Here is a 12,159-nt window from a genome sequence, read left to right as displayed (position 1 = left end):
TCTTTCTTTCAACACTACAAAGACCCAACTCTCAAGTCCAAACAACAGCTCCCACCTCATACTGTTGCCAAATCCACCCTTGCTAGTTCTTCATCAATTGACATTCTTAGCCTCATGATCTTCTATCATATTTATTCATTCTCCTAACACTCGATTCCTAAAGCTCAAAGAAAACCCCAGCAAAAACTTTAATTTCTTCTTTTGTACCAAGTATTTATTAAGTACTAAGTGTGGTATTTTACAAGCCAGCCACCCCCATTAGTTAGATTGCTGTGAATTGAGTCATACTTGGTAGTATTGCACTGTGTGCCAAACTCATTTCATTTATTAATTTCGTGAATGCAAATCCCTGGAGCCAAGCGATAGCCTCCTCATTTGCTGAAATTAAGATGATTAGTCGGTCACTTAGTCTGTAGATGGGACGCTCCTCGGTAATGTGCGGCATTGTTTGTGTGACTCCACAAATGCATAAAGGGTTTGTACTGAGGCCCCAGTGGTGGAGGTTGGCTGCGCAGGGGTCCTGGCTTGCCCTGAACCTGTTTAGCAAGGACCATTCTCACCATGGTAGTTCAAAGCCTGCCTTTCGATAATGGGGTTTGTCACACGGAACTTGTTAGTGACTTCCCGTGTTTCCCAGTCCTTGATCCAAAGGATGTCTGCTGGTAGATCTTGCTCAGGATGGTTGCTCCATGTGGGGCGCCGAGATGGAAGGTGGGCAGTAGGTGGATTGAACATGTCATTATGTTATTACAAAATTGACGGACTACTGCTGCATATGGCATCTCACAGTGAATCCCTCTAAAGCCATATCTAGTGTATTCCACCTTCACAATGCCAGTGCCAAAAAAGAATTGCATGGTCAGAGACTAAAGCATGATCCCAAACCCGACATACTTGGGAGTGACTCTGGATAGGACTTTGTCCTTCCAGGAGCATCTGAAGAAAACAGCAGCAAAGGTCAAAACCAGAAGCAACATATTAACTAAACTTGCTGGATCTGCGTGGGGCGCTGCTGCCACAACACTCTGGACCTCAGCACTTGCCCTATCAAACGCAGCATCAGAGTACTGTGCACCTGTGTGGCATAAGTCATCACACACACATCTTGTTGTTACTCAATTGAATGCAACAATGCGCATCATAACTGGAACCCCCCATTCAACAGCCCTCCCCTGCCTTCCTGTCCTCACAAACATCACTCCCCCTCACATCCACCGACTGATGATAAACTCATTGCGTGTAGGATCCTTACAGGCAAAGGAGACTTTCATCCCATTACTCTTAACTGAGTTTGAATCAGGAACCAAAGGTGCAAGGTGAATACCTATTCCAATGCATTATCAAGCTCCAGGCTGTAATGAGTGTTGCAATTCTATTACCCACATCGGGGTACATGGCAGTAACTTTCATGCATTGTCAAGCATTCTGATGTTTTTAATTATTATCTGTTTGGCCCAGTTGGTAGCACACTTCTAGATAAAAAGGCAATGAATTCAAACCCAATCTGGGGGATTAGTACTCATAATCTAGGCTGCTATCCTAGTGCAGCTCCGAGAGTGTTGCCTTTTTGGAACTATTGGAAGAAGAGAAGGAAGTCTTTCCAATATCCTGGCCAAGATTCCTCCCTTGCCTGATACCCCTGAAAATGTTAGTCAATCGTCTTTTTGCTGTTTGTGAGACCAGATGTAGAATGGCTCCTGTTTCTCTACACAAGTTTCTGTTCTTTAAATATGAAGCATATTGAGATGTGATAAAATGCCAAATAAATGCAAGCATTACAATTTATTTTAAACTATACTGACCGATTGCTTTTCAATTTTTAGCTGAAACAAATATTCTGCATATTATGGTCAAAGTAGTTAGCGGGCTGCGTCCAGAATTATCAGCAATTCCTAAATCTAGGCCACCAGCATGCAAGAGTTTATTAAAACTAATGCAACAATGCTGGAAGGAGGATCCCAGCGACCGCCCAACATTTCAAGGTAAATTTAATGCTCTTTCAATATAATTTTAAAGATGGTCACTGGTCATAATTGGCACACAAGCAAAACAGTGCTACAGGAAATAATCTCCATCCCACTGTGTCAATAAACTATTTCTTTGGTTCTGGGAAGGTCGGAGATGTTGATGCTGGCTAGTAGAACTTTCTTCTAACTTTTGCTCTGAAATCAATGTCCCAGGACAAGTGCATGTTAGATGTCTGGTTTACGAACAGCCTCTGATGACCCCCTGCTACTGCACCATTATTTTGTTTCTTTTCTGATGCGAGCTGTACATCTAGCCTCTATGACCGAGACTCACTGCCGATTATGGGCAGTTTTATATTGTGTGCTTGTACTCAATAGGAACTGAACTGAGGTTGAACGATCTTGTGCACATGTGTGTGTATTGAAACAGAAAAAATTTCCATTCCACTAGTTTGTCCTAGTCTCTGCAGGGATACTGTCCTTTCACCTTGCCTATTGTCCCAACCTATCCCAATGAATCCCCCCTTTGATTTCTCCCTCTCAACTATGCCAGTCTAATTAGTACATGTATTAAAATAAATGTAATAATTTTGAAGGCATATATAATATACACAGAAGACTAATAACAAAATTCATTTTATTTTGAAAGAAATCACTTCAGAAACTGAAGAGCTTAGCACCAAACCACAAGAGATGGCACAAGAGAAAACACGAGAGCAGCCTTTGGATTCTGGCCAAATGCATGAGGCAAAGAAAAAGGTAAACTTACTTATGTTTTTGCTTTAAAGAGGGCAATTGAATCAAGTTAGAAAGGCTCATAGAAATGCTTGCTGAGACTGTGTTCTCAAGATTTGATCCCAAACCTGATGGTGCAACTTGCTTGGCATGTCCGAATACACCAACCTAAATTGGGAAATGTTACTTCCTGCTTAGTCAGGAGTACAGAGAAAACTTGTACATAATACATAGTTTAATAAAACCTGAGATCATCATTGACTGACTTGTTAATTGGCTTGATGAAGACACTTCAATTTCAGAACCAATTATAAACACTAGTGACCATATCAAAAACAGCAATTCGCTGGCAGTGAAGCTGTTTGGGAACACTTGAGGATGGGAAGGGTGCTATATAAATGTAAGTTTGTTGGAGATATTGGAGTGGTTGCACATGAGTGTAAACCGTGGAGCGGAGTCAACTCCCCCTTGGCCCCTTTATTCCCTGCACCCACTTGATCCTGGCCGTCACGTGGGACTAAGTCCTCTTAATTCAGGCTCAGGCTGGGTGTTTGGGATATCGGGGTTACAGGAGAGCCACCCTCCACTTAATCCACCGGCTATGGTTAATGGCATAGTACAAAGAGGAGGAAACTCAGTCCTTTCTTTAACTAACAATTTACTTTATTCACGTTGTTGTACAATGTAAGAATAAGGCTTATACACTTGGTTAGACAAAAGCATGCAACTCAAACTGGGTCATACAGTTAATAACAAAGCTAGCTAGAATTGATAAGCACACCCACTAGGTTCCTCTGACCTTTCCCTGACCTAGTCACTGAAAACAAAGGATAATACCCAACAAAGGGGAGAGCTGATGCTGGCCAGGCATTCCGTTCTCTCTCTTTTATGTCGTCGCCGCATTGCTCATGCAGGGTCTTCCACTTCCGCGATGGTTGGTCTCCGGAGTTTCTCGCTGGCTCTATGCCTGAGATTTTCCATACTTATTCTCTTTCTTATCTCTTCAAACTGTGCTGTTTCCTTCTGGTTGGTTTAGGCTTTCTCACCTCGTTCGTATCTTCTCCTTATTGGCCCAGGCCTAAAGACCCCGGTATCTCACCGTGTCCAAATAAGGCTCTACTCCTGTGATCTCTCCTTTGTCTTGTCGCATAAATTAATTAGTTCAAAATGGTTTTTACCAGCACAGGCCAGTGTCAGAGCTCCGGTTACTATAGTTCACAAACAATCCAACAGTGTGTAACAGATTCTGTATTTCTTGCAGCCCCTGGCCAACATGAGCACCACTCAACCACCTGAAATGATGTGTCTTCTGATATCCAGGCCTATAAAGGATTGCCAACCTTCCAGGATTAGCCTGGAGCCCCCAGAAATTGAAGATTAATCTCCAAGGCTACTTTTAGCAGTGTCCTGGAAAAAAAAACATAGGGGAATTGAAAATAGTTTTTTTTTTCATTTTCTTTGAACAATTCTGTTCAGTAGTTATCAATATATTTGAGATAGTGAGGTGGTAGGTGGAGAAAAGGCAGTTTGATTGGCAGTCAACAATCCATTGGGTACTGAAGAGTCTTTTCGCTTTCCAAATGGTTTGGGAAGGCAATGCCGAGGCAAAAAGTCATGTGATGAAACCTGCATGACAACATTCAACCAGAGCTGGCAACATGATCTCTGATTGTTCCAATGACCTGGTTTAGCCAAGTATTGTACAATATTTTCAAGAAACATAAACAAACTTGAATGGCTTTCTACATACACAGTTATGCTTGAACTATTGACCAATTGCACATGACAGAAACATAGGGCAGGATTTCCAGCCCCTGATAGGGGAGTGAACAGAGAGCAAGCGGGTGTGAAAATTTGCCAGCACCTGGGCCATTTTCCTACAGGTGGGATGGGGGGGTGGGGTGCTGCTGCAGGGTTACCCACTCACAAGTGACAAGTCGCCACTTAAGGGTCTTTAAAGGCCTATTGAGGCCTATTTTCAGAAGCTGACTGGAAATTTCCAGTCAGTTTCCGGAGCCCCCCCAAGGCATTGGGGACCAGAGGGCCAGCCAACTGGAGGCGGCCTCTTGGCGGCAGACCAGAGGGCCAGCACTCCAGACAGCTTTGAGGCTCTCCCCATCTTCCTGGCTTCAGCTGCGTCTGCAGGTCGCCCTGTTTCTTCTCCACAATGGTGGCCCAGCTGCTGAGTCCATTTTTTTTATTCAAAAGTTTAAAAAGTTGGAGAGAGGGCACCTCAATCTTGAGGCACCCTCACTCTCTCCCTTACCTGAAAAGTCAGCCTGCTACTTCATCTGTGCTGGAGGGACTCCGATTGGCCCCCCCAAGCTTCAAGAGCCCGCCCTCTGGCCACTAATTGGCCAATTCAGAGAAAATCACTGTTCTCACACAGAGGGGTATTTGACCCTCATTTGACCCCAAATCAGGGCCCAGACCTAAAGGGCAAAATCCTGCCCATGATATTGTTCTAATGTTTTCCTTCCATTTCAGCTACTGGTAAAAGGAATGAAATAATTATTAAAGGAAAGGAATAGGTGTAACCATGCAACACTGTACATTGCAAAGGATCACCCAGACATAATTCCAGCATTAGACAAGTAATATTTCAATAATATTCAAGCATGGCCCGACCTAGTTTTGCTATCTTTAAAGAGGAAGGGGCCAAAGAGGAGAATATAGTTATTGTGCGCAGTCAATACACTGTTCATTGACGTTCATCCTATGTACGACATGACATGCTCTTATTTCAATTTCAGGAGCCACCAGTAGAAGTTGAACAGCCAGTGCAGAAACGCCAGTCCAAGCGGGTCTCTGACAGTGAAGAATGCAGCCTGTCCCAACTGCTGTCCCAGCTGGACTCCGGCTTTGAATCGGCTGGCAATGAATGCCCAGCAAGTGGGGAGATGGCTGACAGCAAAAAGAGACTGTCGGGGATCTCGTCCATTGACTCCGCATTCTCATCCCAAGGATCCATATCGTTATCTTTTGGGAAGGAAGCTGGAGGAATTGGTGAGTTTATTAAACATTGAAACAAGGTGCTGCTTAGTTAGCCATTGGACATCCATTGCAATAGTTCCCAGTCATATTTTATCCCCTGAAGGTGTTGACTCATGGCTGACTCATGGCTGCAAGAGTGCCAACTTGCCGCTGCTAGTATTCGCACAAGCCTAGGCTGTGAGTGTTGGCAGAAATGTGACCATTGGCAGTATCACAGCTGATTCATCTTGTCCATATACATATTTTTCCAATGGGGCGGGGGGGGTGGGGTGGGTGGGGGTGGTCACAGATAGTGATCAGGCGTGGGAATGTTCCCTTTTTTCCCTCCTTCCCTAGCTTGGAATTTTGTAAGGCCACTTGTAGCACCCAATCATCTTAGAACAAACAAAAGACAGGAATAAACTGGGAATTAAAAATAAATTCTTTCATGGGATGTGGTCGTCGCTGGCGAGGCCAGCATTTGTTGCCCATCCCTAATTGCCCTTGACAACTGAATGGTTTGCTAGGCCATTTCAGAAGGCAGTTAAGATTCAGTCACGTTACTGTGTGTCTGCAGTCACATGTAGGCTAGACTCTGTATGGACGGCAGATTTCCTTCCCTAAACTGAATCCGATGAATTTTATTTTAACGATAATTGATGATACTTTCATGGCACCATTACTGAGACTAGCTCCTGGTCCGTGTGACTCAAAACCACACTGGGGAGCATTTGCCCACCAAGTTATCATGGGTGTAATAAAAACAAGAAATGCTGGAACCACTCAGCAGGTCTGGCAGCATCTGTGAAAAGAGAAGCAGAGTTAACGTTTCGGGTCAGTGACCCTTCTTCTGAAGAAGTATTTTGCTTTTAAGTTATCATGGGTGCTTAAGTTGCAATCTAAATGAGCCCCAGGGCCAGAAATTCACTATTTTCATAGACATCCAATTGAGCCAATTTGGTATTTGGTGAACAGTCTGGTTTGGTAGCCATGGTTATCAGTATCAACAGCTACAGTTTAGCTCTTTCAACTGTCTTTAACACAATTCACCCTCGAGGCATTAGGGCAAATGGCCAACACTCTGTGACTTTGCTAAGAATAGTCTGCCACTTTGAACTGTGCAATTTAAAACATAAAACCTATTGAAATTGCTGTTGCAGTTTGTTTGTCAGAGCAGACTATCCATAGCAACAGTCTCTATCATTAAACTCTGTGACCCAGTGGACTTCTACCTTCTGAAGTATAATTATTTTAGGTATAGGTTTTCCAAATTCTGACTATTATTAACCTCATGCAGTTAAAACTGCAGCATTGACCTATTTTGATCATATAACTCAATAGTTAAACTGGAAGTTCAATGTATTTAGATTATATCATTATACAGGTGCTTTTAATGGAATTGCTCGATTTTTCTGCCCATTCTTTGTCAACGAACAGAACATTTTTCCTCTAATTATTTATTTGATCATTTTTGCACTTCTAAAAGAGTTGGTATGTTCTCTGTATGCTTTTTAATATCCTCCATGAAGTACAAGTATTAATTGTCTTTCATTTTCTTTTTCTCCCAGAACAATCAGTCTCTGATATACCAAAGAAGAAACTCTATGAAGCCATCATGTCAGGAGATGTTGGAAAGTTGATGAAACTCCTGCAGCCTCAAGATGTGGATCTGGTCTTGGATGATGGCATGAGCCTCCTCCACTATGCTGTTCAACTGGACAATGAGGAAGCTGTGCGGTTGTTGCTTTTGTACAATGCCAACCCTAACATAGCCAACAAGCGAGGGTCAACACCACTTCACCTGGCCACAGAGAAGAACTTAAAGATCATTGCTGAGCTGCTTTTAGGGAAAAAGGCAAATATAAATGCCAAGGATGAAGATCAGTGGACCCCACTCCACTTTGCAGCACAGAGTGGTGAAGAAACCCTTTCAAGGTTACTACTGGACAGGAATGCTTCGACAAATGAGGTGGACTTTGAGGGTCGGACAGCACTGCACGTCGCTTGCCAACACAGCCATGAAAGTGTAGTCCGTGTTCTTTTGAGCCGGGGGGCTAACGTCCAAGCCAAAGGGAAGGACAATTGGACACCTTTACATTTTGCTGCATGGCAAGGCCATCACACCATCACAAAGCTTCTTATCAAGCAGGCTGGGGCAAGTGGGGATGTGCTAACGACTGATGGAAGAACCCCACTGCATCTAGCAGCCCAGAGAGGGCAGTACAGAGCTGCTCGTATCCTTTTGGGATTCAAGCGCACTGTGAATGGAAAGACCTTGAGCCGGCACACGCCTCTTCACCTGGCTGCCGAATCTGGCCACACCAGCACCTCCAGGCTTTTGATCAAGCACGGCGAGGACATCAACGCAATGACAGGGGAAGGCTGGACCTCTCTTCACCTGGCCTCCAGCCGTGGGCATCTGCAGACTGTGAAAATGTTGATCGAAGAGCAGGCCAACACTGGGGCCAGGGGATCCCTCCAGAGGACAGCCCTCCACCTAGCTGCAGACAAAGGCCACAGTGAAGTGGTAAGGGAGCTTCTCGGCAGCACGGAAAATATAAACATCACAGATGACGAAGGGCTAACACCTCTGCATTTGGCGGCAAAGTGGGGACATCTGAAATGTGTTGAGATCCTCCTTGCTCATGGCGCTGATGTTAACTTGCACAACAAAAAGTTTCAAACTCCATTCAGCCTAGCTCAAGAAACTGGGAATGGCTTAGTTATTGATGCCCTTCAGGACCTGACAGATTCGGATATAGAAATCTTGTAAGAAAGTTGGCAACAACAAAAAAACCTCAAACCCTGCTGAGTTATTGCACAAGATTACCTGAGGTGGAGAGCTGCTTGAACTGAAGACTATTTTGCATTCTTGTTTTTTATCCTCCATTTCACAGAACTGTCCACATCATGGGTTTGGATGGAAAATCATTGGAGGAATTCCCATGTGTTTTGAGGTTGTGATGGATAAAGTGTTTCCTACTCAGATTTCAAAACTTTAGTGTGCAGTGTGCCTTAGCATTGCTAAACCCCTCTACACTTAATCTTTTATATACATCTTGTTCATGATAACTGCTTTGAAGACAATATTACTTGGCGGAATAGCTTAAAAGCAGATTTCCAAAACTCTAACCTGAAACTGTTTAGCTATACCACTGGGTTTCATGATTTGTGCCATAAGAAATGTGCCTCTATGTCAGACAACAAACTTGTCATTTTCATTTTGCATTTGATTTGTCATCGAGAAACCATCGCAGACTTGATGGACTGAATGCCTTCCTTCTATGTTATACTATTCTACAATTCTATGAATAAGTTAGGAGGTTGTCTACTAATCCTTCAAACCAAAACTGCAAAGCAACATTTGATCGGTAGCCTTCATGTGCTGTAAAGCAGAGAGACGTTTATGTAGGATTACCACTTCTGTCATCCATGCATTACACACATTTATTCCAGTTTTGTTATTTCTTAGTTGTAGCATTGTTGTGCTTGACCTGGAGATGCGGGAACTTGCTTTATTGTGTCTAAATGCAAATTGATTGATTTTTGTTTCCTTAAGCTGTAAGGAAATTACTTTATGTGGTAGCATGCATGTGAGGACTGATTTATATTCCTTGGACCAATTATTTTGTAACAAGCAAGTCTATTGTATCTAAAGGCCATCAATTATATAACCAACATTTATTGCCAAGGGAACATGAATTCAAATGCCATACTGCCAGTACTGTATTATTAATCTTAGTGGTCATTTACAATTGTACTTCAATTCCAATCTTTTCCTTTTACATGATATTTGCCATTTTTGCTTGCAAGTAATACATTTTCAGCAATTTTATATTTAATAAGTGTTATAAAGGAAAATAATACCCAAGCAAGGGCCCTGTGTAGATCTTGGCAACAATACTACCTGAATCAACTGCGTAACTTTTGTTCTGCTTGTAACACCATTACTGTAACGGCACTCTTTTTAAAAAAAAAAAACCTTTTCTAAAATTTGTATGAGATATAAACGTGCCAGTCTTTTTGTTTTTGGCGTCAATGGCCTTTTAAGTGTTTTTATCTGGCAGAGCAATGCGGGTTGGTCCAATTGGTCTCCCAACCCAAGCAAAGGGGAGAAATCAGCCAAGGTTGTCGCACCCGAGTCTTCACTGCGGAGTGTGGATGTACAGACATTGAATGAGGACAGGATTGGTCTTGGATATAACAGCCTCAACACTCAGATCTGTTGTGTCCCAGGCTTTCCATGACTAGTTACTTGGGCCAGGTATTGGAATGCTAACAGCCCTGTTGAACTTTATCACACTAAGAAAAAAATAATGTGCAAGTAGGAAGATGTCTCATTAAAAATGATTAGAGTTCTGCATAAATCACAAGGGTATAACCAGAGATTGTTGCTTCAAACTTCCCCAGTGGTCAGTGTGACCCAGTGTAAGTAAAGGTTTTAAATGTGTATGCAAGACTTTAGGTATTCAAAAGTATATACTTTTTTTAAAAATCTTGCTGTTTTCGTCTTTTAACCTGGAATCGGAAATTGCTAGACACCTGCCAATTTGTAAACTACCCTCGCCAGCAGCAGTTAACCTGTGGGATGTTTACAACAATAAGACTCTGTAGCCTTAAAGCAACAAGCTCAGGTAAACACAGCCCCGCCTTAGCAGCAGAATAAGACAGTGTGAATCACATGGTGCTACACTGGTCTCTTGAAACAATTATTTGCAGAGAAGGCTGTTATTAGGAAATTGGTCCGTTCCAAAAACTTGTTTAAATGTGTCTCTGCCTCGTTAAAGGTAAACTTCAGTCTGAATGTTTCCATGTTGGTGAAAATTAAACGTATTATGTATTAGCATGAGCAAATAAGAAAGGAATCTCCCTTGGTCACGGCTGATGGTCTCTTCTTTGGCTGCCACATGTTTAGAATACTCTTACTGTATATCGGTATCGAACACAGTTGAAGTACTGACCATTTCCTCTTTCTCACTTACCAGTGTTAATGGAGATTTGCTGGGTACTTTATTGAGGTGCAAATAGTAATTCAAAACATCAGTATGTAGTCCATCATGTATAGCATTTTTAAAGTGTCTCAGGTGGTAGTGTTGATTTTTCTTTTAAGTTTTCATTTATCTTAATTGCTATGCGATTATTGAAAATATGTACGCTTTAGTACATCTCGGAAGAGGCAATGTTTGCTTTGTACTGTCGTAGATTGCTAATCCTCATTGTAACTAACATTGTTATTTCACTAAGACCACTAATAAAATAAAAATAATGACACTCCTGTGGCTCTATTTAAGTCTTGAGATTACCCCCACTATTTGCCATTAAGTATTATTGCAGCACGCTGGAATAGTGAATGAAGCCAGGCAGGAAACTACCATGTTCAACCTGTGCTGAGTTAACGTTTTACCTAGGGTTCCATTAGGGGAGGGTACTGCACCTGGCCACAAATCCACAGGGCAAAGGAAAGAGGAAAGTGGGTGGAAATCAAGAGTTCTCACTTCTGATCATTAATTCAGGTGTGGATGTCAGTTGATGCAAAGGCCTAGCTTGGCTATGATGCCCTCCAAACTCAAAAGAGCTGCCCTACATTCATTGCGTCAACACTCGCTTGAAGAATGACCGAGAATGGTGCTTGTGGAACTGTACCTGATAAACCAGGGGTCGCCAACACGTTGATTAAGTTCAAGACAGAAGTCGTTGGATATCTGAATATGAATGACATCAAGGGATATGGGGATAATGTGGGAAAGTGGCGTTGAGGTCGATGATCAGCCATAATCCAATTGAACGGCGGAGCAGCCTCAATGGGCTGAATGGCCTACTCCTGCTCCTATGTTCCTATGATCATGAGCTACTGGTAGCTTGCATTGGCCTTTGAGCAGCTCAGATAATGCTCCTGATTTCTCACGTCATCCTGCCAGCATTAATCACAGCACATGCACACCCTGACGTCACCACGTACTGAGGTCAAATTGAGCAGCGCCATCTTTATTACTGGCAGCTGCCTGAGATGTTGTGGGCGTTTGTCATTTGCGCATGCATGATTATTGTGCCACCTAGTGGTGGCATTATCAGCAAATGTGTTCTTTTCCTTTATCAGAAGTAGCTCTCACTCGGGAAAAGGTTGGAGACCCCTGCGATAACAATCTGGCTTTAAGGAATAAAGTTTGGTTGGGGAAATATAATTGTCTTTGTTTGCTGACGTAAATAATACTGTAAATCAGGAGGTGGCAGGAGGAGAGGAACTTCTTAAAATTACAATCACCAGGGAAGCGCTACTGAGCAAACTGATGAAGCTGCAGGCCAACAAGTCCCTAGGTCTGGATGGGCTTCATCCTAGGGTCTTAACAGAGGTGGCAATGAGGTAGTAGATACGTTGGTGTTAATTTTTCAAAGTTTGCTAGATTCTGGAACGGTTCCATCAGACTGGAAAGTAGCAAATATAACCCCTCTATTTAAGAGGGGTGGGGGGAGGGCAGAAAACGGG

The 12,159-nt window shown here is 42.8% G+C and overlaps 1 protein-coding gene across 1 annotated transcript in view; it reads left to right on the top strand.

Moving 5' to 3' along the window:
• ripk4 (receptor-interacting serine-threonine kinase 4) overlaps positions 1-10,946 on the top strand; it is a 54,708-nt gene extending 43,762 nt beyond the window's left edge. The window contains exons 5-8 of the mRNA XM_068041221.1: positions 1,824-1,982; positions 2,617-2,726; positions 5,456-5,708; positions 7,244-10,946. Of these exons, the coding sequence (XP_067897322.1) occupies positions 1,824-1,982; positions 2,617-2,726; positions 5,456-5,708; positions 7,244-8,448 (1,727 nt within the window). The 3' untranslated portion in view covers positions 8,449-10,946. The remainder of the gene's footprint in view (positions 1-1,823; positions 1,983-2,616; positions 2,727-5,455; positions 5,709-7,243) is intronic.
• The last annotated feature ends 1,213 nt before the right edge of the window (positions 10,947-12,159 follow it).

The sequence above is a fragment of the Heterodontus francisci genome, chromosome 10 (assembly GCF_036365525.1).
Source record: "Heterodontus francisci isolate sHetFra1 chromosome 10, sHetFra1.hap1, whole genome shotgun sequence".
Lineage (NCBI taxonomy): Eukaryota > Metazoa > Chordata > Chondrichthyes > Heterodontiformes > Heterodontidae > Heterodontus > Heterodontus francisci.
The sequence above is the reverse complement of the archived record's forward strand: the minus strand, read 5'-3'. Positions and strand labels throughout refer to the sequence as shown.